The sequence below is a fragment of the Macaca fascicularis genome, chromosome 1 (genome assembly GCF_037993035.2).
Source record: "Macaca fascicularis isolate 582-1 chromosome 1, T2T-MFA8v1.1".
Lineage (NCBI taxonomy): Eukaryota > Metazoa > Chordata > Mammalia > Primates > Cercopithecidae > Macaca > Macaca fascicularis.
The window spans coordinates 186,450,451-186,476,848 of record NC_088375.1 but is presented as its reverse complement, the minus strand read 5'-3'; the positions used below and the strand labels follow the sequence as shown (position 1 = coordinate 186,476,848).

At 53.4% G+C, this 26,398-nt stretch overlaps 1 protein-coding gene across 7 annotated transcripts in view; it reads left to right on the top strand.

Moving 5' to 3' along the window:
• Positions 1 to 26,398, top strand: part of SLC5A9 (solute carrier family 5 member 9) — a 55,462-nt gene that overhangs the window by 8,294 nt on the left and 20,770 nt on the right. For 4 of the 7 annotated variants that reach the window (XM_074007353.1, XM_005543444.5, XM_074007355.1 and 1 more), the window contains exons 3-4: positions 25,213 to 25,317; positions 25,636 to 25,800. Coding sequence is in view for 2 of the 7 variants with exons in the window: in XM_005543444.5 (XP_005543501.2) it covers positions 25,213 to 25,317; positions 25,636 to 25,800 (270 nt within the window). In the remaining 5 variants the exon portion in view is untranslated. Of the gene's footprint in view, positions 1 to 25,212; positions 25,318 to 25,446; positions 25,522 to 25,635; positions 25,801 to 26,398 lie in introns of those variants that run through there. The other 3 variants (XM_005543443.5, XM_074007357.1, XM_074007352.1) reach the window with 3 other exon arrangements.

Here is a 26,398-nt window from a genome sequence, read left to right as displayed (position 1 = left end):
GCTCCCGAGTTCGCGCTCACCTGAGTGTGTGCTCCCGAGTGCATGCTCCCCTGAGTGTGCGCTCCAGAGTGTGTGCTCCCCTGAGTGTGCATTCGTCTGAGTGTGCGCTCCCGAGTGTGCGCTCCCCTGAGTGTGCGCTCCCCAGGGTGTGAGCTCCCCAGGGTGTGAGCTCCCCTGAGTGTGCTCTCCCGAGTGCATGCTCGTTTGAGTGTGCGCTCCCCTGAGTGTGCACTCCCCTGAGTGTGCACTCTCCTGAGTGAGCGCTCCCCGGAGTGTGCACTCCCTGAGAGCACGCTCGTCTGAGTGTGCGCTCCCCTGAGTGTGCACTCCGCTGAGTGCGCGGTCCCCTGAGTGTGCACTCCCCTGAGTGTGCACTCGTCTGAGTGTGTGCTGCCGTGAGTGTGCGCTTGTCTGAGTGTGCGCTCCCCTGAGTGTGCGCTTCCCTGAGTGCGCGCTCGTCTGAGTGCACGCTCGTCTGAGTGCTCCCTTGAGTGCGCACTCCCCGGAGTGTGAGCTTCCCGGAGTGTGCACTCCCGAGTGAGCACTCCCGAGTGTGTGCTTCCCTGAGTGTGCTCTCCCGAGTGCACGCTCGTCTGAGTGTGCGCTCCCCTGAGTGTGCACTCCGCTGAGTGCGCGGTCCCCTGAGTGTGCACTCCCCTGAGTGTGAGCTCCTCTGAGTGTGCACTCTCCTGAATGTGCACTCCCCTGAGTGTGCACTCGTCTGAGTGTGTGCTGCCGTGAGTGTGTGCTTGTCTGAGTGTGCGCTCCCCTGAGTGTGCGCTTCCCTGAGTGCGCGCTCATCTGAGTGCACGCTCGTCTGAGTGCTCCCTTGAGTGTGCACTCCCCGGAGTGTGCGCTTCCCGGAGTGTGCGCTCCCGAGTGAGCACTCCCGAGTGTGTGCTCCCCTGAGTGTGCTCTCCCGAGTGCACGCTCGTCTGAGTGTGCGCTCCCGAGTTCTCGCTCATCTCAGTGTGTGCTCCCCTGAGTGCGTGCTCCCCTGACTGTGCACTCCCGAGTGTGCGCTCCCCTGAGTGCGCGTTCATCTGAGTGTGCACTGCCCTGAGTGTGCGCTCCCCAGGGTGTGAGCTCCTCTGAGTGTGCGCTCCCCTGAGTGTGCTCTCTCGAGTGCACACTCATCTGAGTGTGCAGTCCCGAGTGTGCTCACCCCTGAGTGCACGCTCGTCTGAGTGTGCGCTCCCCTGAGTGCGCACTCCCCGGAGTGAGCTCTCTCCGGAGTACACGCTCCCCTGAGTGTGCCCTCCCCTGAGTGCGCGCTCCCCTGAGTGGGCGTTACCGAGTTTGCGCTCCCCTGAGTGTGCGCTCGTCTGAGTGCACGCTCCCCTGAGTGTGTGCTCCCCTGAGTGTGCGCTCCCGAGTGTGCGCTCCCCTGTGTATGTTTTCCCGAGTACACGCTCGTCTGAGTGTGCTCTCCCGAGTGTGCACTCCCCTGAGTGCGCGCTCCCTTGAGTGTGCGCTCCCGAGTGCACGCTACCCTGAGTGTGCACTACCCTGAGTGTGAGCTCCCCTGAGTGTTCGCTCCCCTGAGTGTGCTCCCCCTGAGTGTGCTTTCCCCTGAGTGTGTGCTCCCCTGAGTGTGGTCTCCCCTGAGTGTGCACTCCCCTGAGTGTGAGCTCCTCTGAGTGTGCCTTCCCCTGATTGTGCTCGCCCCTGCATGCACACTCGTCTGAGTGTGCGCTCCCCTGAGTGCTCACTCCCCTGAGTGGGCGTTCCTGAGTGTGCACTCCCCTGAGTGTGCGCTCATCTGAGTGCATGCTCATCTGAGTGTCTGTTCCCGAGTGCACACTCCCTGGAGAGTGCACTCCCCAGTGAGCACTCCCGAGTGTGCACTCTCCTGAGTGTGCTCTCCCTTGAGTGCACGCTCGTCTGAGTGTGCCCTCCCCTGAGTGCGCGCTCCCCTGAGTGTGCACTCATCTGAGTGCGCGCTCCCGAGTGTGCGCTCCCCTGAGTGCGCGTTCCCCTGAGTGTGCACTCCCCAGAGTGTGAGCTCCTCTGAGTGCGCACTCCCCTGAGACTGCTCGTCCCTGAGTGCAGCCTCATCTGAGTGTGCACTCCCCTGAGTGTGCACTCCCCGGAGTGCGTGCTTCCCTGAGTGGGCTTTCCCTAGTGTGTGCCCCCTGAGTACACGCTCATCTGAGTGCACGCTCCCCTGAGCGTGCGCTCCCGAGTGGGCGTTCCCGAGTGTGCACTCCCCTGAGTGTGCTCTCGTCTGAGTGTGTGCTCCTCTGAGTGTGCGCTCCCCTGAGTGTGCGCTCCCCCGAGTGTGAGCTCCTCTGAGTGTGCACTCCCCTGAGTGTGCTCGCCCCTGAGTGCAGGCTCGTCTGAGTGTGTCCTCCCCTGAGTGCGCACTCCACAGAGTGAGCGCTCCTTTGAGTACTCGCTCCCCAGAGTGTGCACTCCCCTGAGTGCGTGCTCCCCTGAGTAGGCGTTCCCGAGTGTCCGCCCCCTGAGTGCACTCTTGTCTGAGTGTGTGCTCTCCTGAGTGTGCACTCCCCCGAGTACTTGCTCCCCTGAGTGTGCGCTCCCCTGAGTGTGCGCTCCCGAGTGTGCACTCCCCTGAGTATGTTTTCCCCTGAGTACACGCTCGTCTGAGTGTGCGCTCCCCTGAGTGTGCACTTCCCTGAGTGCGCATTCCCCTGAGTGCACACTCGTCTGAGTGCGCGCTCCCCTGAGTGCACGCTCCCCTGTGTGGGCGTTCCCGAGTGTGTGCTCCCCTGAGTGTGCACTCCCCCGAGTACTTGCTCCCCTGAGTGTGCACTCCCCCGAGTGTGCGCTCCCCTGAGTGTGCACTCCCCTGAGTGCACGCTTGTCTGAGTGTCTACTCCCCTGAGTGCGCACTCCCCGGAGTGTGCACTCCCCTGAGTGTGCTCACCCCTGAGTGCACGCTCATCTGAGTGTGCGCTCTCCTGAGTGTGCACTCCCCGGAGTGAGCGCTCCCCTGAGTACTCGCTCCCCTGAGTGCGTGCTCCCCTGAGTGGGCGTTCCCGAGTGTGCGCACCCTGAGCGCACTCTCTGAGTGCGCGCTCCCTGAGCGCACTCTCGTCTGAGTGCGCGCTCCCCTGAGCGCACTCTCGTCTGAGTGCGCGCTCCCCTGAGTGCGCACTCTCGTCTGAGTGCGCGCTCCCCTGAGTGCGCACTCCCCGGAGTGAGCTCTCTCCGGAGTACGCGCTCCCCTGAGTGTGCCCTCTCCTGAGTCCGCGCTCCCCTGAGTGTGCGCTCCCCTGAGTGCATGCTCCCCTGAGTGTGTGCTCCCCTGAGTGCACGCTCGTCTGAGTTTCTGCTCCCGAGTGGGAGTGCGCGCTCCTCTGAGTGTGCACTCCCCGGAGTGTGCGCTCCCCTGAGTGCATGCTCGTCTGAGTGTGCGCTCCCCTGAGTGCACAGTCCCAAGTGTGCGCTCCCATGAGTGCGCACTCCCGAGTGTGCACTCCCCTGAGTGCACGCTCCCCTGAGTGCGTGCTCCCCAGAGTGTGAGCTCCTCTGAGTGCACACTCCCCTGAGTCTGCTCGCCCCTGAGTGGGCGTTCCCGAGTGTGCACTCCCCTGTGTGTGCGCTCGTCTGAGTGCGCACTCCCCTGAGCGTGCACTCCCCCGAGTGCACACTCCCCTGAGTGTGTGCTCCCCTGAGTGCACGCTCCTCTGAGTGTTCCCGAGTGCACACTCCCCGGAGAGTGCACTCCCCATTGAGCACTCCTGAGTGTGCACTCTCCTGAGTGTGCTCTCCCCTGAGTGCACGCTCGTCTGTGCTCTCCCCTGAGTGCGCACTGCTGAGTGTGCGCTCCCCTGAGTGCGCGCTCACCTAAGTTTGCGCTCCCGAGTGTGCACTCCCCTGAGTGCGCGTTTGAGTGTACGCTCCCCTGAGTGTGCACTCTCCTGAGTGTGCACTCCCTAGAGTGTGTGCTCCTCTGAGTGTGTGCTCCCGAGTGCGTGCTCCCCTGAGTGTGTGCTCCCCTGAGTGTGCACTCCCCTGAGTGTGCTCTCCCCTAAGTGCACACTTGTCTGAGTGTGCGCTCCCGGTTGTGCACTCCCCTGAGTGCATGCTCCCCTGAGTGGGCCTTCCCAAGTGGGCGCTCCCCTGAGTGCACTCTCGTCTGAGTGTGCACTCCCCTGAGTGTGCGCTCTCGAGTGTGCGCTCCCCTGAGTGCACGCTCCCCTGAGTGTGCTCTCCTCTGAGTGCATGCTCGTCTGAGTGTGCGCTCCCGAGTGCATGCTCCCCTCAGTGTGCACTCCTCCCACACTCACACACACAACACTCACACTCACACTCCCACACTCACACTCACAGTCACACTACCACACTCACACTTTCACACTCTCACACACAACACTCACACTCACCCACTCACACTCACTGACACTCACACACTGTCACACTCATATTCTCACACTCAACCTCCCACACTCACACTCTCGCACTGCCACACTCACACTCACACACGACACTCAAACTCCCACTCACACACTCACATTCCCACACTCACTCTCACACTCACATTCACGCTCCCACACTCACACTCTCACACTCACCCTCCCACACACACATTCACACACAACACTCACACACTCCCACACTCACACTACCACACTCACACACCCTCCCCGTCACACTCACTCTCACACACAACACTCAAACACACTCTCACACTCACACACACACTCCCACACTCACACTCTCACACTCACCCTCCCATACTCACACTCACATTCACACTGCCACTCACACACACACACACACTCAAACTCCCACTCACACTCACATTCCCACACTCAGTCGCACTCTCACACTTGCACTCCCACACTCACACTCTCACACTCACACACACACTCACACTCACTCACACTCACCTTCCCACATTGACACTCACACTCCCACAGTCACACTCACACTCCTCTGTGCGCTCAGTGTGTGTGAGTGTGAGGGTGTGTGTGAGTGTGGGAGTGAGAGTGTGTGTGTGAGTGTGAGTGTGAGTGTGGGAGTGCGAGTGTGGATTGTGAGTGTGTGTGAGGAGTGTGAGTGTGAGTGTTGTGTGTGAGTGTGACTGTGAAAGTGTGTGGGAGTGTGACTGTGGGAGTGAGAGTGGGTGTGTGCATGTGTGAGTGTGACTGTGAGCATTGTGTACGTGTGAGTGTGAGAGAGTGTGAGTGTGTGAGTGTGAGTGTGAGAGTGAGTGTGGGAATGTGAGTGTGAGTGGGAGTTTGATGTTGCGCATGTGTGTGAGTGTGAGTGTGGGAGTGTGTGAGCATGAGTGTGGGAGCGTGTGAGAATATGGGAGTGTGTGAGTGTGAGTGAGAGTGAGCGTGGGAGTGTGAGTGTGAGTGCTGTGTGTGGGGGGGAGGGTGAGTGTGAGAGTGTAAGTGTGGTAGTGTGTATGCTCCCCTGAGTGCATGCTCCCGAGTGCACGCTGCCCTGAGTGCGCACTCCCGAGTGTGCGTTCTCCTGAGTGTGCGCTCCCCTGAGTGCATACTCTGAGTGTGCACTCCTCCCACACACACACTCACACACAACTCTCACACTCACACTCCCACACTCACACAGTCACACGACCACACACTTTCACATTCAATCCCACACACACTCACACACAGCACACTCACCCACTCACACACAACACTCACACTCACACTCCCACACTCACACAGTCACACGACCACACACTTTCACATTCACTCCCACACACACACACAGCACACACCCACTCACACACACACTCCCACACTCACCCTCTCACACTCACTCTCCCACAATCACAGTCACTCTCACACTGCCACACTCACACTCACACTTATTCACACTCACACATGACACTCAAACTCCCACTCACACACTCACATTCCCACACTCAGTCTCACACTCACTCCCACATGCACTCTCACACTCGCACTCTCACACTCGCACACACAACACTCACACTCCCATAATCACATTACCACACTCACACTCACACTCACCTTCCCACAGTCACACACACACAACACTCACATTCATACTCTCACACTCCCACACTCACTAACACACACTCACACTCCCACATTCACACTCTCACACTCACCCTCCCACACTCACACTCACACTTATACTGCCACTCTCACACACATGACACTCAAACTCCCACTCACACACTCACATTCCCACACTCACACTCCACACTCACCCTTCCACACTCACACACACACAACACTCACACTCACACTCTCACACACACACTCACACTAAACACACTCCCACAAACTCTCACACTCACACACAACTCACACGCACACTCCACTCACACACTCAAACTCACACTCACACACACTCACACACAACACTCACACTCACACCCACACTTACACTCACCCTCCCACACTCACACACTCCCACACTCACAATCACACTCGAACTCCCACACTCACCCTCACACTCACCCTCCCTCACTCACACACTCACCTACAACACACTCACATTCTGACACACACTCACACTCTCCCACACTCACACTCACCCTTCCACACACATTCACACTCACACACAACAGTAAAACTCACACTCACACACTCATACACAACTCACACTCACACACACTCACACACAACTCTCACACATTCACACTCTCACACTCACACTCCCACACTCACACTCACATTCCCACACTCACACTCACACCCTCCCACACTCACACTCACACTGCCACTCACACACATGCACTCACACACGACACTGAAACTCACACTCACACTCCCACACTCACTCTCACACTCACACTCAACACTCACACTCAAACTGACACTCCCACACTCACTGTCACACTCGCACTCACCCTCCCACTCACACTTTCTCACCCACACTCCCACACTCACACTCACACTCACCCTCCCAGACTCACACACACAACACTCACACACTCAGACTCTCCCACACTCACCCTCTCACACTCCAACACTCACACTGACAAACACAACACTCACACCCCCACACTCACACTCACACTCCCAACACACACTCTCACACTCAGCCTCCCACACACACACACACACACAACAGTAACACACACACACTCACACTCACAACACCCACACACTCCCACATTCACACTCTCACACTCACACTCACACTCACACTCACTCACCCTCACATTCCCACACTCACAATCACACTCGCACTCCCACACTCACTCTCACAATCACCCTTCCACACTCACCCTCCCACACACACTCACACTCACACACAACACTCACACTCACACTCCCACACTCAGTCTCACACTCACACTCCCACACTCACTCTCACATTCACCCTCCCACAGTCACACTCACAAACAACATTCTCACAACACACATCACTCACACCCACACTTCCACACTCACACTACCACACTCACACTCATCCTCTGACACTCACACACTCACAGAGAACACTCACACACTCACTCTCCCATACTCATTCTCACACTCTCACACTCTCCCACACACACACGACACTCACACTCACACTCCCACACTCACACAATCACACTTGGACTCCCACACTCACAGTCACACTCACCCTCCCACACTCACATTCACACTCTCACCCTCACACACTCCCACATGCACTCTCATACTCACCTTTCCACACTCACACACTCACAGTCACACTCACATTCACACGCTCATAGTCACACTCACACAGAACACTCACACTCCCACACTCACACTACCACACTCACACTCTCACACCCTCCCACACACACTCCCACACAACACTCACACATACTCTCACTCCTACACTCACACTCACACCCACACACACTCTCACACTCACACACACTCACATTCCCACACTCACACTCACTCTCACACTCACACTCCCACACTCACACTCACACACACTCACAGTCACACACAACACTCCCACACTCACACTCCCACACAGACACAGCCCTCCCACACTCACACTAAGACACTCACACTCTCATACATTCACTTCCATACTTACACACAAGACTCCCACACTCACACTCACCCTCACAAACTTCCACATTCACACTCACAATCCAACACTGACACACTCCCACACTCACAACACTCCCATATGCATACTCACAGTCACACACAGAAGAGTCTCACACTCACACACACTCATATATAACACTTCCACATTCACACTCACCCTCACACTTCCACATAGCACTCCCACACTGACAGTCTCCAACACTCACACTCAAACACAACACTCTCACATTCACACTCACACTCCCACACTCACACTAACATTCTCACACTCACACATTCACACTCACACTCTCACACACATTCACACTCCCACACTCACCCTCACCCACTCACACTCCCACACTGTCACACACAACACTCCCACACTCACTCTGACACATTCAAGCAACACTCTCACACATTTACACTCCTGCACTCACACACTCCCACACTCACACACAACACTCCTACACTCACACTCACACAGAAGACTCCCACACTCACTCTCACACTCACTCCCACACTCACACTCCCACTCTCACACTCACACTCTCACACACTTCCACACTCACACTCACACTCTCACAGTTACACTCCCACACACACACTGACACTCTCACACTCACACACTCCCACACTCACACTCCTTTTCCCACACACTCCCACTCCCACATTCAATACTCCCACACTCACACCCTCACACTCACACACACTTCCACACTCACACTCACACTCCCACACTCACACTCACAATCCCACACTGACACACTCCCACACTCACACTCAAACACAGGAGAGTCTCACACTCACACACTCACATATAACACTTCCATACTCACACACTCCCACTCCCACACATTCACACACTCACACATAACAGTCTTAACTCACACTCACACACACAACACTCTCAAACTCACACTCATCCACTCACACTCACACACACACTATCACACTCACACCCTCACACTCACACACACACCCACACTCACACTCACAATCCCACACTGACACACTCCCACACAAACAACACTCCCCCACTCACACACACAGAAGAGCCTCACACTCATACATGGTCACATATAACACTCTCACACTCACACTCCCACTCCTACACTCTCACACACAACACTCTCACATTCACACTCACACTCACATACACACTCACACTCACACACAACTCTCTCATACACTCACACTCACACACTCATACATTCACACACTCACACAGAACACTCTCACACACACATTCACACAACACTCCCACACTCACACTCCCACACTCACACTCCCACATACAGACACTATCACACTCACACTCACACGCAATTCCACACTCACACTCCCACACTCACACTCACAACACTTTCACACTCACACTCTCACACAACACTCCCACACTCACACTGACATACTCACATTCACACTCCCACACTCACACACAACACTCCTACACTCACACTCACACAGAAGACTCCCACTCCCACTCCCACACTTACACTCACACTCCCACACTGACATACTCCCACACTCTCATACACAACACTCCCACACTCACACTGACATACTCACATTCACACTCCCACACTCACACACAACACTCCTACACTCACACTCACACAGAAGACTCCCACTCCCACTCCCACACTTACACTCACACTCCCACACTGACATACTCCCACACTCTCATACACAACACTCCCACACTCACACACACAGAAGGATGTCACACACTCACATATAACACTCCTACACTCAGACTCACACTCCCACACTCACACTCACACTCCCACACTGACACACTCCCACTCTCTCACACACGACATTCCCACACACCCACACAGAAGACTCCCACTCTCACACTCACACTCCCACACTCACTCATGCTCCAACACACACTCCCACACTCTCACATGCAATACTCCCACACTCACACACTCACAAAACTCTCACACTCACACTCACATATAACACTCCCACACGCACACTCACACTCCCACACTCACACTCACACACAACACTCACACTTCCACACTCAACACTCCCACACTCACACTCACCCTCACTCACACTCAACACTTCCACACTCACACTCCCACACTGACACACTCCCACACTCACACAGAAGAGTCTCTCACGTTCACACTCTCATGTAGCACTCCCACACTCCCACACTTACACTCACACACATATAACTCTCCCACACTCACACTCCCACACTCATGCTCTCTCACACTCACACTCTCACACACAACACTCCCACACTCACACTCACCCTCACTCTCACAAACACTTCCACACTCACACACACACTCACACAATCCCACACTGACACACTCCCACACTCTCAGACACAACACTCCCACACTCACATATAACACTCCCACACACACTCCCACACTCACACACTCACACAGAAGAGTCTCACACACTAACACTCACATATAACACTCCCAAACTTACACTCACACTCACACTCTCACACTCGTACTCACACACTACACTCACACTTACACTCCCACCCTCACACTCCCACACTCACACTCACACACACTCTCACACTCACACTCTCACACTCACACTCCTACACTCACATGCAACACTCCCACACTCTCACTCACCCTCACACTCACACACACTTCCACACACACACTTCCACCCTCACACACACTTCCACCCTCACACTCACAATCCCACACTGACAATCACACTCCCATACTCACACACAACACTCCCACACTCACACTCACACTCACACACAGAAGAATCTCACACTCACACACTCACATATAACACTCCCATACTCACACTCACCCTCTCACACACAGCACTCCCACACTCCCACACACACACACACACAACACTCTCACATTCACATTCACACTCCCACACTCATACTAACACTCACACTCACATTCACACACACACAACTCTCACACTCTCACACACTCACACTTCCACTCTCACATAATCCCACACTGACAGTCACACTCTCACACTCACACACAACACTCCCACACTCACTCTCACACACAGTAGAGTCTCACACACACACTCACACATAACACTCCCACACTCACACTCTCACACTCACACACAGCACTCCCACACTCACACTTCCACACTCACACACAACACTCTCACATTCACACTCACACTCCCACACTCATACTAACACTCCCACACTCACACTCACATTCATACTCACACTCACACACAGCACTCTCACACACTGACACTCCCACACTCACACCCACTCACACTTCCACACTCTCACACTCAACACTCCCACACTCACACTCACCCAGTCTCCCACACTCTCACAAACACTCCCACACTCACACTGACACATTGACATTCAAACAACACTCTCACACTCCCACCCTCACACTCCCACACTCCCACACACAACACTCCCACACTCACACACAATACTCCTACACTCACACTCACACAGAAGAGTCCCACACTCACACTCACACTCTGACACTCTCACACAACACTCCCACACTCACACTCACACACAGAAGAGTCTAACACTCACACTCACATATAACACTCCCACACTCACACACTACCACACTCACACTCCCACTCTCACACACAACACTCCCACACTCATACAATCACATATAACACTCCCACACACTCCCACACTCACACTCACACACAACAGTCCCCCATTCACACACTCACACTCACACACTCACACACACACAGAAGAGTCTCACACTCACACCAACACTCACATATAACACTCTTAAATTTATACTCACACTCCCACACTCACACTCGTACTCACACACAACACACTCCCACCCTCACACTCCCACACACAACACTCCCACACTCACACACACAACACTCCCACACTCACACTCCCACACTCACACTCACACACACTCCCACACTCACACACTCTCACACTCACACTCCCACACTCACACACAACACTCCCACACTCACACCCTCACACTCACACACACTTCCACACACACTCACGCTTCCACTCTCACACTCACAATCCCACACTGACAGTCACTCTCCCACACTCACACACAACACTCCCACACTCACTCACACTCACACAGAAGAGTCTCTCACACACAAACTCACATATAACACTCCCACACGCACTCACCCTCACACACACAGCACTCCCACACTCGCACTCACACACAACACTCTCACATTCACACACTCCCACACACACTCACATTCACACTCACACTGACACACAACACTCACACTCACACTGACACTCCCACACTCACACTCACGCACTCACACTCCCAGACTCTCACACTCAACACTCCCACACTCACACCCACTCAAACTCACACTCCCACACTCTCACACACAACACTCTCACACACTGACACATTCACGTTCAAACAACACTCTCACACATTCAGACTCCTGCACTGACACTCTCCCACACTCACACACAACACTCCTACACTCTCACACAGAAGAGTCCCACACTCACACTCAGACTCCCACACTCTCACACACAACACTCACACTCACACTCTCACACTCACCCTCCCACACTCACACTCACACACAACACTTACACACACTCACACTCACACACAGAAGAGTCTCATACTCTCACACTCACTTATGACACTCCCAAACTTACACTCACACCTCCACACTCACACAGAACAGTCACACTCACACTCCCACACTCACACTCCCACACTCACACAAACACTCCCACACTCACACACACTCCCACACTCCCACTCCCACACTCCGACACTCACACTCTCAACACACTTCCACACTCACACACAATACTCCCACACTCACACTCACCCTCACAGTCACACACACTTCCACACTCACACACTCCCTCTCTCACACAATCCCTCTCTCACACAATCCCACACTGACACACACCCACGCTCACACACAACACTCCCAAACTCACACACTCACACAGAGTTTCACACTCACACACACTCACATATTACACTCCCACACTCACACTCACCCTCACACTCACACACAGCACTCCCACACTCACACTCACACACAACACTCTCATATTCACACTCACACTAACACTCCCACACTCACTCTCACTTTCACATTCACACTCACACACAACACTCTCACACTCACACACTCACACTGACTCTCCCACACACACACCCACTCACACTCCCACACTCTCACACTCAACACTCCCACACTCACACTGACAGTCTCACATTCAAACACTCTCACACTCACATTCACACTCCTGAACTCACACACTCCCACACTCACACACAACACTCATACACTCATACTGACACAGAAGAGTCCCACACTCACACACTCCTAACTCACACTCACACTCCCACAATGACACACTCCTACACTCTCACACACAACACTCCCACACTCACACTCACACACAGAAGAGTCTCACACTGACACATATCATACTCCCACACTCAGACTCACACTCCCACTCTCACACTCACACTCCCACACTCACTCACACAGCCACACTCAGCACTCCCACACTCACACTCACACTCCCACACTTCCACACTCACACTCACACTCCCACACTCACACAATCCCACACTGACACACTCCCACACTCACACTCACACTCAAACACAGAAGTCTCACCCACTCACACCCACATATAACACTCCCACACTCACATTCACACTCCCAGACTCACACACTCCTACACTCACACTCCCACATTCACACACACACACTTCCACACTCACATTCACACTCCCACACTCTCACAAACAACACTCCTACACTCACAGTCACACTCCCACACTCACACTCTCACTCCTTCACTGACACACTCTGACACTCTCACACACAACACTCCCACTCACACTCACACAGAGAGAAGAGTCTCACACTCACACATTCACATATTACATTCCCATACTCACTCTCACACTCCCACACTCACACTCACCCTCACACACACAAGCCTTCCACACTCACACTCTCACTCCCACGCTCACACTCACAATCCCACACTGACACACTCCCACACTCACACACAACACTCCCACACTCACACTCACACACAGAAGAGTCTCACACTCACACTCATATATAACACTCCCACACTGACACTAACACTCCCACACTCACACTCACACACAACACTCACACACTCTCACACACAACACACACACCCAAAGTCACACTCACAATTCCACACTCACACACAACACTCCCACACTCACACACACAAAGAGTCTCACACACACACTCACATATAACATTCCCAAACTTACACTCACACTCCCACACTCACACAACACTGTCACACACTTCCACACTCACACACTTCCACCCTCACACTCTCACTCCCACAATCTCACACATAGCACTCCCACACTCACACACACAACACTCCTACACTCACAATCTCCCACACTCACACTCACACACACTTCCAGACTCAAATTCTCACTCCCACACACAAACACTCCTACACTCACAGACTCTCAAACTCGCACTCACACTCCTACACTGACACACTCCCACACTCTCACACACAACACTCCCACACTCATGCTCATACACAGAAGAGTCTCACACTCACACACTCACTTATAACACTCTCACACTCACACTCCCACACTCACACACTCACATTCCCACACTCTCACACACAAAACTCCTATGCTCACACACTCACAAAGAAGACTCCCACACTCACCCTCACACTTCCACACTCACACACTCCCACACTGACACACTCCCACACTCTCACACACAACACTCCCACATTCACACACTCACACTGAAGACTCCCAAATTCACACTCACACTCCCACACTCCCACACAACACTCCCACACTCACACTAACACTCCCCCATTCTCACACAACAGTCCTATACTCACACTCACACTCCCACACTCACAGTCACAAACTCACACTCACACTCCCACACTCTCACCCACAACACTCTGACACTCACACTCCCACACTCACACACAACTCTCCTACACTCACACTCACACACAGATGACTCCCATGCTCACACTCACATCCCCACACTCACACACTCCCACAGTCTCACACACACTCCCACACTCACACACTCACACACAGAAGAGTCTCACACTCACACTCACATATTACACTCCCACACTTACACTCCCACACTCACACACTCCTACACTGACACCCACAGTCTCACACAACACTCCCACACTCACACACAGAAGAGTCTCACACTCACACATATAACACTCCCACCCTCACACTCACACTTCCACACTCACACTCACGCTCCCACATTCACACTCACACTCCCACAGTCACACACAGCACTCCCACACTCACACACACACAACACTCCCACACTCACACTAACACTCCCACACTCTCACAGACAACAAACCTACACTCACACTTGCACTCACACTCCCACACTCACACACTCCCACACTGACACTCCCACACTCTCACACACATCACTCCCACACTCCCACACTCACACACAGAAGAGTCACACACACTCATATATAACACTCCCACACACACACTCCCACACCCACACTCACACTCCCACACTCACACACAACACTCCCACACTCCCACTCACCCTCACACTCACACACAACACTTCCACACTGACACACTCCCACATTCACACTCACGATCCCACACCCACATTCACACTCCCACACTCACACACAACACTCCCACACTCACACACGCAGAAGTCTCACACACTCACATATAACACTCCTACACTCACACACTCCCACACTTAAACTCACACTCACACACAACACTCACACTCACACTCCCACACACTCATATTCACACACTCCCACACTCTCACACGCAACACTCCCATACTCACACTCCCGCACTCTCGAACACATTCCCACACACACAGTCACACTCTCACACACAACACTCCCACACACTCACACACTCCCACACTCTCACACATGATACTCCCACACTCACACTCCCACACTCTCACTCACACTCCCACACTCTCACATTCCCACATTCTCACACATAACTCTCCCACACTCACACTTACACATGCACACAACACTCCCACTCACACTCCCACACTCACACACTCCTACACTCACACACACTCCCACACTCTCACACACAACACTCCCACCTTCACACTCACACTCCCACACTCTCACACATGACACTCCCACACTCACACTCCCACACTCTCACACACAACATTCCCACACTCACCCTCACACTCCCATCCTCTCAAACACAACATTTCCACACTCAAACTCACAACTCTCACACAACACTCCCACACTCACACTCCCACACTCTCAGCACGCTCACACTCACATTCCCACACTCTCACACTCAGCAAACTCACACAATCCCACACTCACAGCACCCTCACACTCATACTCCCACACTCTCACATACAGCACTCTCTCACACACACTCCCACACTCCCACTCCCACTCCCTCACACACAGCACCCTCACACTCGCACTCACATTCCCACACTCACAACACTCCCTCACTCACACTCCCACACACAGCAGTGTCACACTCACACTCCCACACACTCCCAGATTCTCACACACAGCTGCCTCACACTCACACTCCCACACACAGCACTCTCACACTCTCACAACACTCGTACACTTACACACCCACACTCTCACACACAGCACCCTCACATTCACACTCCCATACTCTCACAACACTCCCACACTCACACTCCCACACTCTCACACAAGCACGCTCACACTCACACTCTCATACTGTCACACACAGCATTCCCAAACTCACACTCCCACACTCTCACACACAACACTCCACACTCCCACACTCTCACACACAGCACCCTCACACTCACATTCCCACACTCTCACACAGCACTCCCACACACTCCCACACTCTCATGAACAACACTCCCACACTCCCACTCACACACTCCCACACTCACACTCACACACTCTCACACTCACCCTCCCACACTGACACTCACACACACACACTCACACACTGACACACTCTCACACTCCCACACTCCCACACACTATCACACACACACTCCCATACTCATACACTCCCACACTCACACTCACACTTCCATACTCACACACACACCCTCCCATACACTCACACACAACACTCACGTTCACACACACACACTGACACACATTCACCCTCCCACACTCACACTCCCACACTCAGACTCACACTCACACACTCATACTCACACTCCCACACTCACACTCACGTTCTCACACTCACCCCCCACACTCACACTCACACAAAACAATCACATTCACACACAACACTCACACACTCTCACACTCATACACTCACTCATACACTCCCACACTCACACACATTCCCACTCCCACATTCACACTCACACTCCCACACTCACACTCACACACTCACACTCACACTCCCACTCCCACACTCACACTCCCACACTCACACTCCCACACTCCCACATGCACACTCACACTCCCACACTCACAAAACACTCACACACACTCCCACACTCACACTCCCACACTCACATTCCCACTCCCACACTCACACTCACACACACACTCACACCAAACACACTCCCACTCACACTCACACTTCCACACTCCCACACAGTCACTATCACACTCACACTCTCACACACACTCCCACACTCACCCTCCCACACTCACACACAAATACATTCACCCTCACACTCACACACTCTCACACTGACACACTCACACTCCCACACTCACACACAACATTCACACTCACACTCACACTCACCCTCCCACACTCAAACACAACACACACACAACATGCACACACTCCCTCACCCTCCCACACTCACACTCACACAACATTCACACACTCCCACACTCACACTCACACACAACACGCACACACTCCCACACTGACACACTCACACTCTGACACACTCTCATACTCACCCTCCCTCACACACTCACACTCCCACTGACCCTCCCACACTCACAAACACACACACACTCCCACGCTCACTCATACCCACAACACTCACACACTCACACTCAGACTCCCACACTCACACACACACATTCCCACACTCGCACTCTCACACTTCCACACACTCACACTCACTCTCCCACACTCACACTCACACAGTCACACTCACACTCACACTCTCACACTCCCACACTCACTTTCACACTCACATTCACACTCTCACACCCTCCCACACTCACACAGTCACACACAACACACTCCCACACTCACACTCTCACACTCACCCTCCCACACTCACACACAACACTCACACTCACACTCCCACACTCACTCTCACACTCCCACACTCACCCTCCCATGCTCACACTCACACACAATCATACACTCACAAAACACACTCACACTCACACTCACACACACACTCACACCCTCACACACACTCACAACACTCACTTGCACTCACACACTCCCACACTCACTCTCACACTCCCACACTCCCACACTCACACTCTCACACGCTTCCACACTCACGCTCACACACTCTCACACACACACCCTCACGCTCACAACACTCCCACACTCAACACACACTCTCACACTCACCATCCCACACTCACACTCCCACTCTCACACTCACACTCCCACACTCCCACACTCACACACACTCTCACACTCACTCCCACACTCACACTCCCATACTCACATTCCTACTCCCACACTCACACCCATCCTCCCACACACACTCACACTCACACTCACACACAACACTCACTTGCACTCAGACTTACACACCCTTCCACACTCACACTCACACACACACTCACACACAACACTCACACTCACACACTCACACTCACACACTCACAAACACTTCCACACTCACACTCCCGCACTCACACAATCCCACACTGACACACTCCCTCACTCTCACACACACTCCCACACTCACACTCTCATATATAACACTCCCACACACACAACACTCACACACTCCCACACTCACACACACACTCATCCTCACACATTCACACTCACACAAAACACTCTTATGCTCACACACTCACACACAGAAGTCTCACATTCACATATAACACTCCCAAACTTACACTCATACTCCCACACTCATATACTCAAACACAACACTCACATTCCCACACTCACTCTCACACACACACTCCCACACTCACATTCACACTCCCACACACACACTCCCAGACTCCCACTCCCACTCTCTCACACACAGCACCCTCACACTCGTACTAACATTCCCACACTCTCAACACTCCCACACTCACACTCCCACACACAGCAGTGTCACACTCACACTCCCACACTCACACTCCCAGATTCTCACACACAGCTGCCTCACACACTCCCACACTCTCACAGCACCCTCACACTCACACTCCTGCACTCTCACACACAGCATTCTCTCACACTCTCACAACACTCGTACACTTGACACACCCACACTCTCACACACAGCACCCTCACATTCACACTCTCATACTCAACACTCCCACACTCACACTCCCACACTCTCACACAAGCACCCTCACACTCACACTCTCATACTGTCACACACAGCATTCCCACACTCACACTCCCACACTCTCACACACAACACTCCCACACTCACTCCCACACTCACTCCCACACTCTCACACACAGCACCCTCACACACTCCCACACTCTCACACACAACACTCCCACACTCACTCCCACACTCACTCCCACACTCTCACACACAGCACCCTCACACTCACATTCCCACACTCTCACATAGCACTCCCACACTCTCACACACAACACTCCCACACTCACACTCACATTCCCACACTCACACTCACACACACTTCCACACTCACATTCACACTCCCACACTCTCACATACAACACTCCTACACTCACACTCACACTCACACACTCACACACTCCTACACTGACACCCACACTCACACAACACTCCCACACTCACTCAGACACAGAAGAGTCTCACACACTCACATATAACACTCCCACACTTACAATCACTCTCACACTCCCACACTCACACTCATGCTCCCACACTCACACACTCCCACAGTCACACACAACACTCCCACACTCACACACTCACACACAACACTCCCACACTCACACTAACAGTCCCACACTCTCACACACAACACTCCTACACTCACACTCGCACTCACACTCCCACACACTCACATTCCCACACTGACACTCCCACACTCTCACACACATCACTCCCACACTCACACACACACATAGAAGAGTCTCAGACACTCACACTCACATATAACACTCCCACACTCACACTCACACTCCCACACTCACACTCCCACACTCACACTCCCACACTCACACTCACCTTCACACTCATACACACTTCCACACTGACACTCACACTCCCACACTCACACACTCCCACAGCCACATTCACACTCCCACACTCACACACAACACTCCCACACTCACACTCCCTCTCAGGAGTCTCACACTCACATATAACACTCCCACACTCACACTCACACTCCCACACTCAAACTCACACTCACACTCACACACAACACACTCACACTCACCCACACACACTCACACACTCCCACACTCTCACACAGAACATTCCCATACTCACACTCCCGCACTCTCACACACATTCCCACATTCACAGTCACACTTTCACACACAACACTCCCACACACTCCCACACTCCGACACTCTCACACATGACACTCCCATACTCACACTCCCACACTCACACTCCCACATTCTCACACATAACACTCCCACACTCACACACGCACACACAACACTCCCACAGTCACACTCACACTCCCACACTCCCACACTCACACAGAATACTCCCACATTCACACTCCCACTCCCACACTCCCACTCCCACTCTCTCACACACAGCACCCTCACACTCACACTCTCATTCCCACACTCTCACAACACTCCCACACACTCCCACACACTCACAGCAGCATCACACTCACACTCCCACACTCACACTCCCAGATTCTCACACACAGCTGCCTCACACTTACACTCCCACACTCTCACAGCACCCTCACACTCACACTCCCACACTCTCACACACAGCACTCTCTTACACTCTCACAACACTCGCACACTTACACTCCCACTCTCTCACACACAGCACCCTCACACTCACACTCTCATACTTTCACACACAGCATTCCCACACTCACACTCCCACACTCACACACAGCACCCTCACACTCACACTCTCATACTCTCACACACAGCATTCCCACACTCACACTCCCACACTCTCACACAGCACTCCCACACACTCCCACACTCTCATGCACAACACTCCCACACTCACACTCCCATACACTCACAGCAGTGTCACACTCACACTCCCACACTCACACTCCCAGATTCTCACACACAGCTGCCTCACACTCACACTCCCACACTCTCACACTCACACTCCCACAATCTCACACACACAGCACTCTTTCACTCTCACACTTCCACACTTACACTCCCACACTCTCACACACAGCACCCTCACATTCACACTCCCACAACACTCCCACACTCACACTCCCACACTCTCACACACAGCACCCTCACACTCACACTCCCATACTCTCATACACAGCATTCCCACACTCACACTCCCACACTCTCACACACAACACTCCCACACTCACACACTTCCACACTCACACACAGCACCCTCACACTCACACTCCCACACTCTCACACAGCACGCCCACACACTCCCACACTCTCATGCACACTCCCACACTCACACTCACATTCCCACACTCACAACAGTCCCACACTCACGCTCCCACACTCTCAGCATGCTCACACTCACACTCCCACACTCTCACACAGCACTCTCACACTCACACTCACAATCCCACACTCACAATACCCTCACACTCACACTCCTACACTCTCACACACAGCACTCTCACACTCACACTCACACTCCCACACTCTCATACACAGCACCCTCACACTCCCACTCCCACACTCACACTCCCACACACACACAGCAGCCTCACACTCTCCCACACTATCACAACACTCCCACACTCACACTCCTAGACTCTCACACACAACAGCCTCACACACTCCCACACTCTCACAGCACCCTCACACACTCCCACACTCTCACTCCCACACTTTCACAACACTCCCACACTTACACTCCCACACTCACACACAGCACCCTCACACACTCCCACACTCTCACAAACAGCACTCCCACACACACTCCCACACTCACACTCCCACAGTCACACTCCCACACTCTCACAACACTCCCATACTCACACTCCCACACTTTCACACACACACACAGCACTCTCACCCTCACATAGGCACCCACACACGTTCAAACATGCCCACACTCATACGTACTTACAAACTCATTCACACAATCACCCTCCCATTCTCACACTCACACCTTCTCTCATGCACTCACACACTCTCACACACACTGTCTCAGTCACATACACTCACATACACTCTCATACTCATGCTCATTTACACACTTACAGATGCTCACTCAGGCACATATTCGTGCACACTCACATCACCAGCCATCTTCACCCCTTCTCCCCACCCTTCTCGTTCTCACTACCTTCCCCACTCTCTAATGGTCACAGACTTGCTAAAGAGTAGCAGAAACAGAGGAGGCCTCCAGGTCTCTCTGGAAAGTTTAGGTATCTGGGACAGGAAGAAGTAGGGGCAGGGAGCTCTTGCTGTCCAGCGTGACAGAATCCCCAGGGATGGCGGGGAGCTGAGGCCTGGCAGCTCAGGTACAGTGTGCAGATCACTGGTGCTACCAGCCACCTTCTCATCAGGAGAAAGAAAAACCCTTCAAAATGGTTCTTTTCAGCTAGTGCCCCCCAAATCACAGCCCTGGAAATGAAGGAAAGGAGGAGAAAGAAGCATGACAGAGCAGGTTCCTCTGACCACTTCAGGAGAAGCCCAGGGGCCCTGCTGACTGCCTGGTCAACCTACAGAGAACCGAGCTCTGGCCTAATGATTAGTGTGAGGAACCTGAGGCCTCCGAACAAGAGGGAGGCCTTAGCAGGCACTCCCATGTTCCCACTGCGCCCCAAACACAGAGCACACACCCAGTGGGAAAGAGAGGATGTGCTCCCCATCCTCTGGTAGGCCAGGCTGTGAGCTGTGCCTCCTGCACCTGAGACCTGGGTCCAGCCTGAGGCCAGGGTGAACACCAGCTCTGGGGAGGGAAAGCTCAGTCCCACCAGCACTGCTGGAGGGTTTGTCTGGGCGTCTGCCCTGCCTTGAGTCTGTGCCCCGTGAACAGTGTGTGGCTTGGAGGCTGAGAGCAGAAGGTGCAGTCGCCCGTCCTGTTCCAGAGAGGCCTGCATGGTCGCCCTCCCCACGCCTCCCCTGCTGATGTTGTTTGTCTCCTGGGTTAGCAGCAGGGGAAGTGAGGTTAAAAACCCTGGGCTGGGTTGGGGTGGAGGTGCCTCACTGCTCCAAGAACTGCCTGGGGGAGGCTTCTTCCCCTGAAGCAGGAGGCCTGGCGTTCTCTGCTCTGGCTGGGTGGTCCAGCCCAGCCCTACCAGCACCCTGGGACCGCCTGAGGAAGAGTGTGTGTGTGTGTGAGTCCTGCGTGAATTTGTTTCCATGTGTGAGTGTGTATGCATGTGAGTGTGGGCACTGTGTGCATGAGTGTGCTTGTGTGTGTGTGCTTTGTGAATGTATGTGCACGTGTGTGCATATGTGTGCATACCTGTGTGCGTAAGGGCATAGGTATGAGGACATGTGCATGTGAGTGCACATGTGTGACTGTGCAAGTGCGTGAATGCATGTGTGTCAGAGTATGTGTGTGCATGTGGGAGAGTGTGTACCATGCCTGTGTGTGTGAGTGCATGTGTGTGTCAGAGTGTGAGTGTGCACATGTGAGAGTGTGTACCGTGCCTGTGTGTGTGAGTGCATGTGTGTGTCAGAGTGTGAGTGTGCATGTGTGAGAGTGTGTGTACCATGCCTGTGTGTGCATGAGTGCAAGTGTGTGTACTGTGCCTGTGTGCGTGTGTGAGTGCACATATGAGTGTGCATGTGCACGTGTCAGAGGCACTAGCACCAGGGCCTCAGCAATGTCAGGCCGGTTGCTCATTCTGTGCCTTTACACTGTTGACTGCCTTTGTCTGAATTTCTCAATGCTTTTCCTCTCCTCTCACTTTCTCTCTCAAAGCACCTCCGAAAGAACAGGAAGTTGGGCGGAAGTGAGTCCCACATTGTATAGGTGAAGAAGCTGAGGTGTTGATAGAGGAAGTGATTTTATTGTGGTGACATAGGATACAAAAAGGAACACTGCTCTGCCCCCAGCTGCCCCAGCCCTCTCCCTGAGGTCTCCTTAGGCCTCCTCCCAGGCTCCAGAGCCCCTTCCTCTCCCCCTTCTCCCCTCCCAGTCAGGGATCCCATCTAACAATAAGAGATAATATTGACCAAGTGCGCATTAAGTGGCAAGCACCATTTGTGTAGTGTTACTGGGCCAGAGAGCCAGGGATTGAATCTTAATTTGGTCACTTACTAGTTCTGAGACTTGGGCAAGTTACCTATCTATGCCTCAGTTTACTCATGGGTAAGATGGGGATAAAAGTAGCACTGAGGGTTGTGGTGAGGATTAAATGAGTCCCCATACTCAGAAGGCCGGCTGGCTCCTGGAGATGCTGCACGGGCCCTGACTGCCCTGATCATGCTCACCATCATCACCACTCTCTACTGCCTCCCAAGTGCTTGGCTGCCCCCTTGGAGAACTAACTCAGCTCAGAGATCGACTTGGCCTGTGCTCAGTCCCTCGGCTCCACCCTCTGCCTGGCTCGTCCTGGGGTGGCAGGAGGGCTTTTCCTTCCCTCCTGTGGGGCTTCCCTATCCCCTTCAGCTTCCTTCCCTTGGAGGCCCTCAGACCCATGGCCTCAGTGCAGAGGTCCACACTCCCCACTTTCCAGGCTTCCTTCCCACTTTCCCCTTTTTTCCACTTCACCATTTACTCACTGGGTGACCTGGAGCCAGCGAGTTCATCTTTCCCTACATTAGTTCCTTCCTCTGTAACCTGGGATGACTAATACCCCTCCCTGCGGATATCTGTGGAATTGAATGTATTTATGAATGCAGCGCCTGGCATACAGTGGGTACCCAATAAATATCAGCTTCATGCCCCCTCACTACTCATGGTCCTCACTCCAGATTCATTCAGATCACTCCTGACTCCTGACCCTTGACTCAACTGTGCCTTGCAGATTGGAGCATCTCTGATGTCAAGCAATGTGGGCAGTGGCTTATTCATCGGCCTGGCTGGGACAGGGGCTGCCGGAGGCCTCGCCGTGGGTGGCTTCGAGTGGAACGTAAGGAAGCTGGTTTGGTTTTTCCAGAATAATGAGAGTCTAACCCACCTCCGTCTCTGGCATTAGTGCTGGGAGGATCCTTAGGGATGCCTAGGAGGCTGCATGGTGAATTGAGAATCCATTTCACAGATGAGGAAATCAAGGTCTGGAGGAGACAGAGGGATCCATGCAAGGTCACACGGGAGGACTGGGGTCAGGTCCCAGGTCCCTTATTTCTCTGTTTGGGGGCCTCCCACAGCACAGCGCTGCCTCTGGGTGGGAAGCCGCCCCTCTGTCTATATCCAGGACCTGGATATCTTCTTCTCCCCACTCTCCCAGGCAACCTGGCTGCTCCTGGCCCTCGGCTGGGTCTTCGTCCCTGTGTACATCGCAGCGGGTGTGGTCACAATGCCACAGTACCTGAAGAAGCGATTTGGGGGCCAGAGGATCCAGGTGTACATGTCTGTCCTATCTCTCATCCTCTACATCTTCACCAAGATCTCGGTAGGTGTCATTACAATGTGGCCGTTGTGTCTGGAAATGCTGATTTGGGAATTGCTGAGTGCATCACCATGTGCGTGTTGCTGAGGGGAAGCTGACAATCCATTGAAAAAAAGGAAGGCGGGACCTAGAAACCTTTAGCACATGCTCCCCCTCAGCACTGGGGTACTCAGAGATGAATGGTAAATGTTTTTGGAGTGAACGACAGCCGTTACACTCAAAGAAATCACCATCCAGAGTTCATTCATTTATTTTTTCATTAATGGATTATTCATTCATCAACTGTGTGTTAGTTGCCGAGATTTTTTGGAGTTAGAAAAGTCTTTAATCCTCCTCTATTGACCTAAACTCAGGAAACAAACCTAGATAGGTCAAATGACTTGCCCAAGCCCACACAGAGGGCTAGCTCTAGAACTGAAACTGAAGTGTGGGTTCCATGACCCAGTCCAGTCTCCTTCCACTCTGTTATGTTTTAGACCCCGTAACAGGTTCACAAAACAATCATGGAATGGGACCCACAAGCACACACTAAAGGGAACTGAGTCACTCCATTGCCAGGTCCAGGGCTGAAAAACACTTTAAGGCCCTTGTTCCACCAATG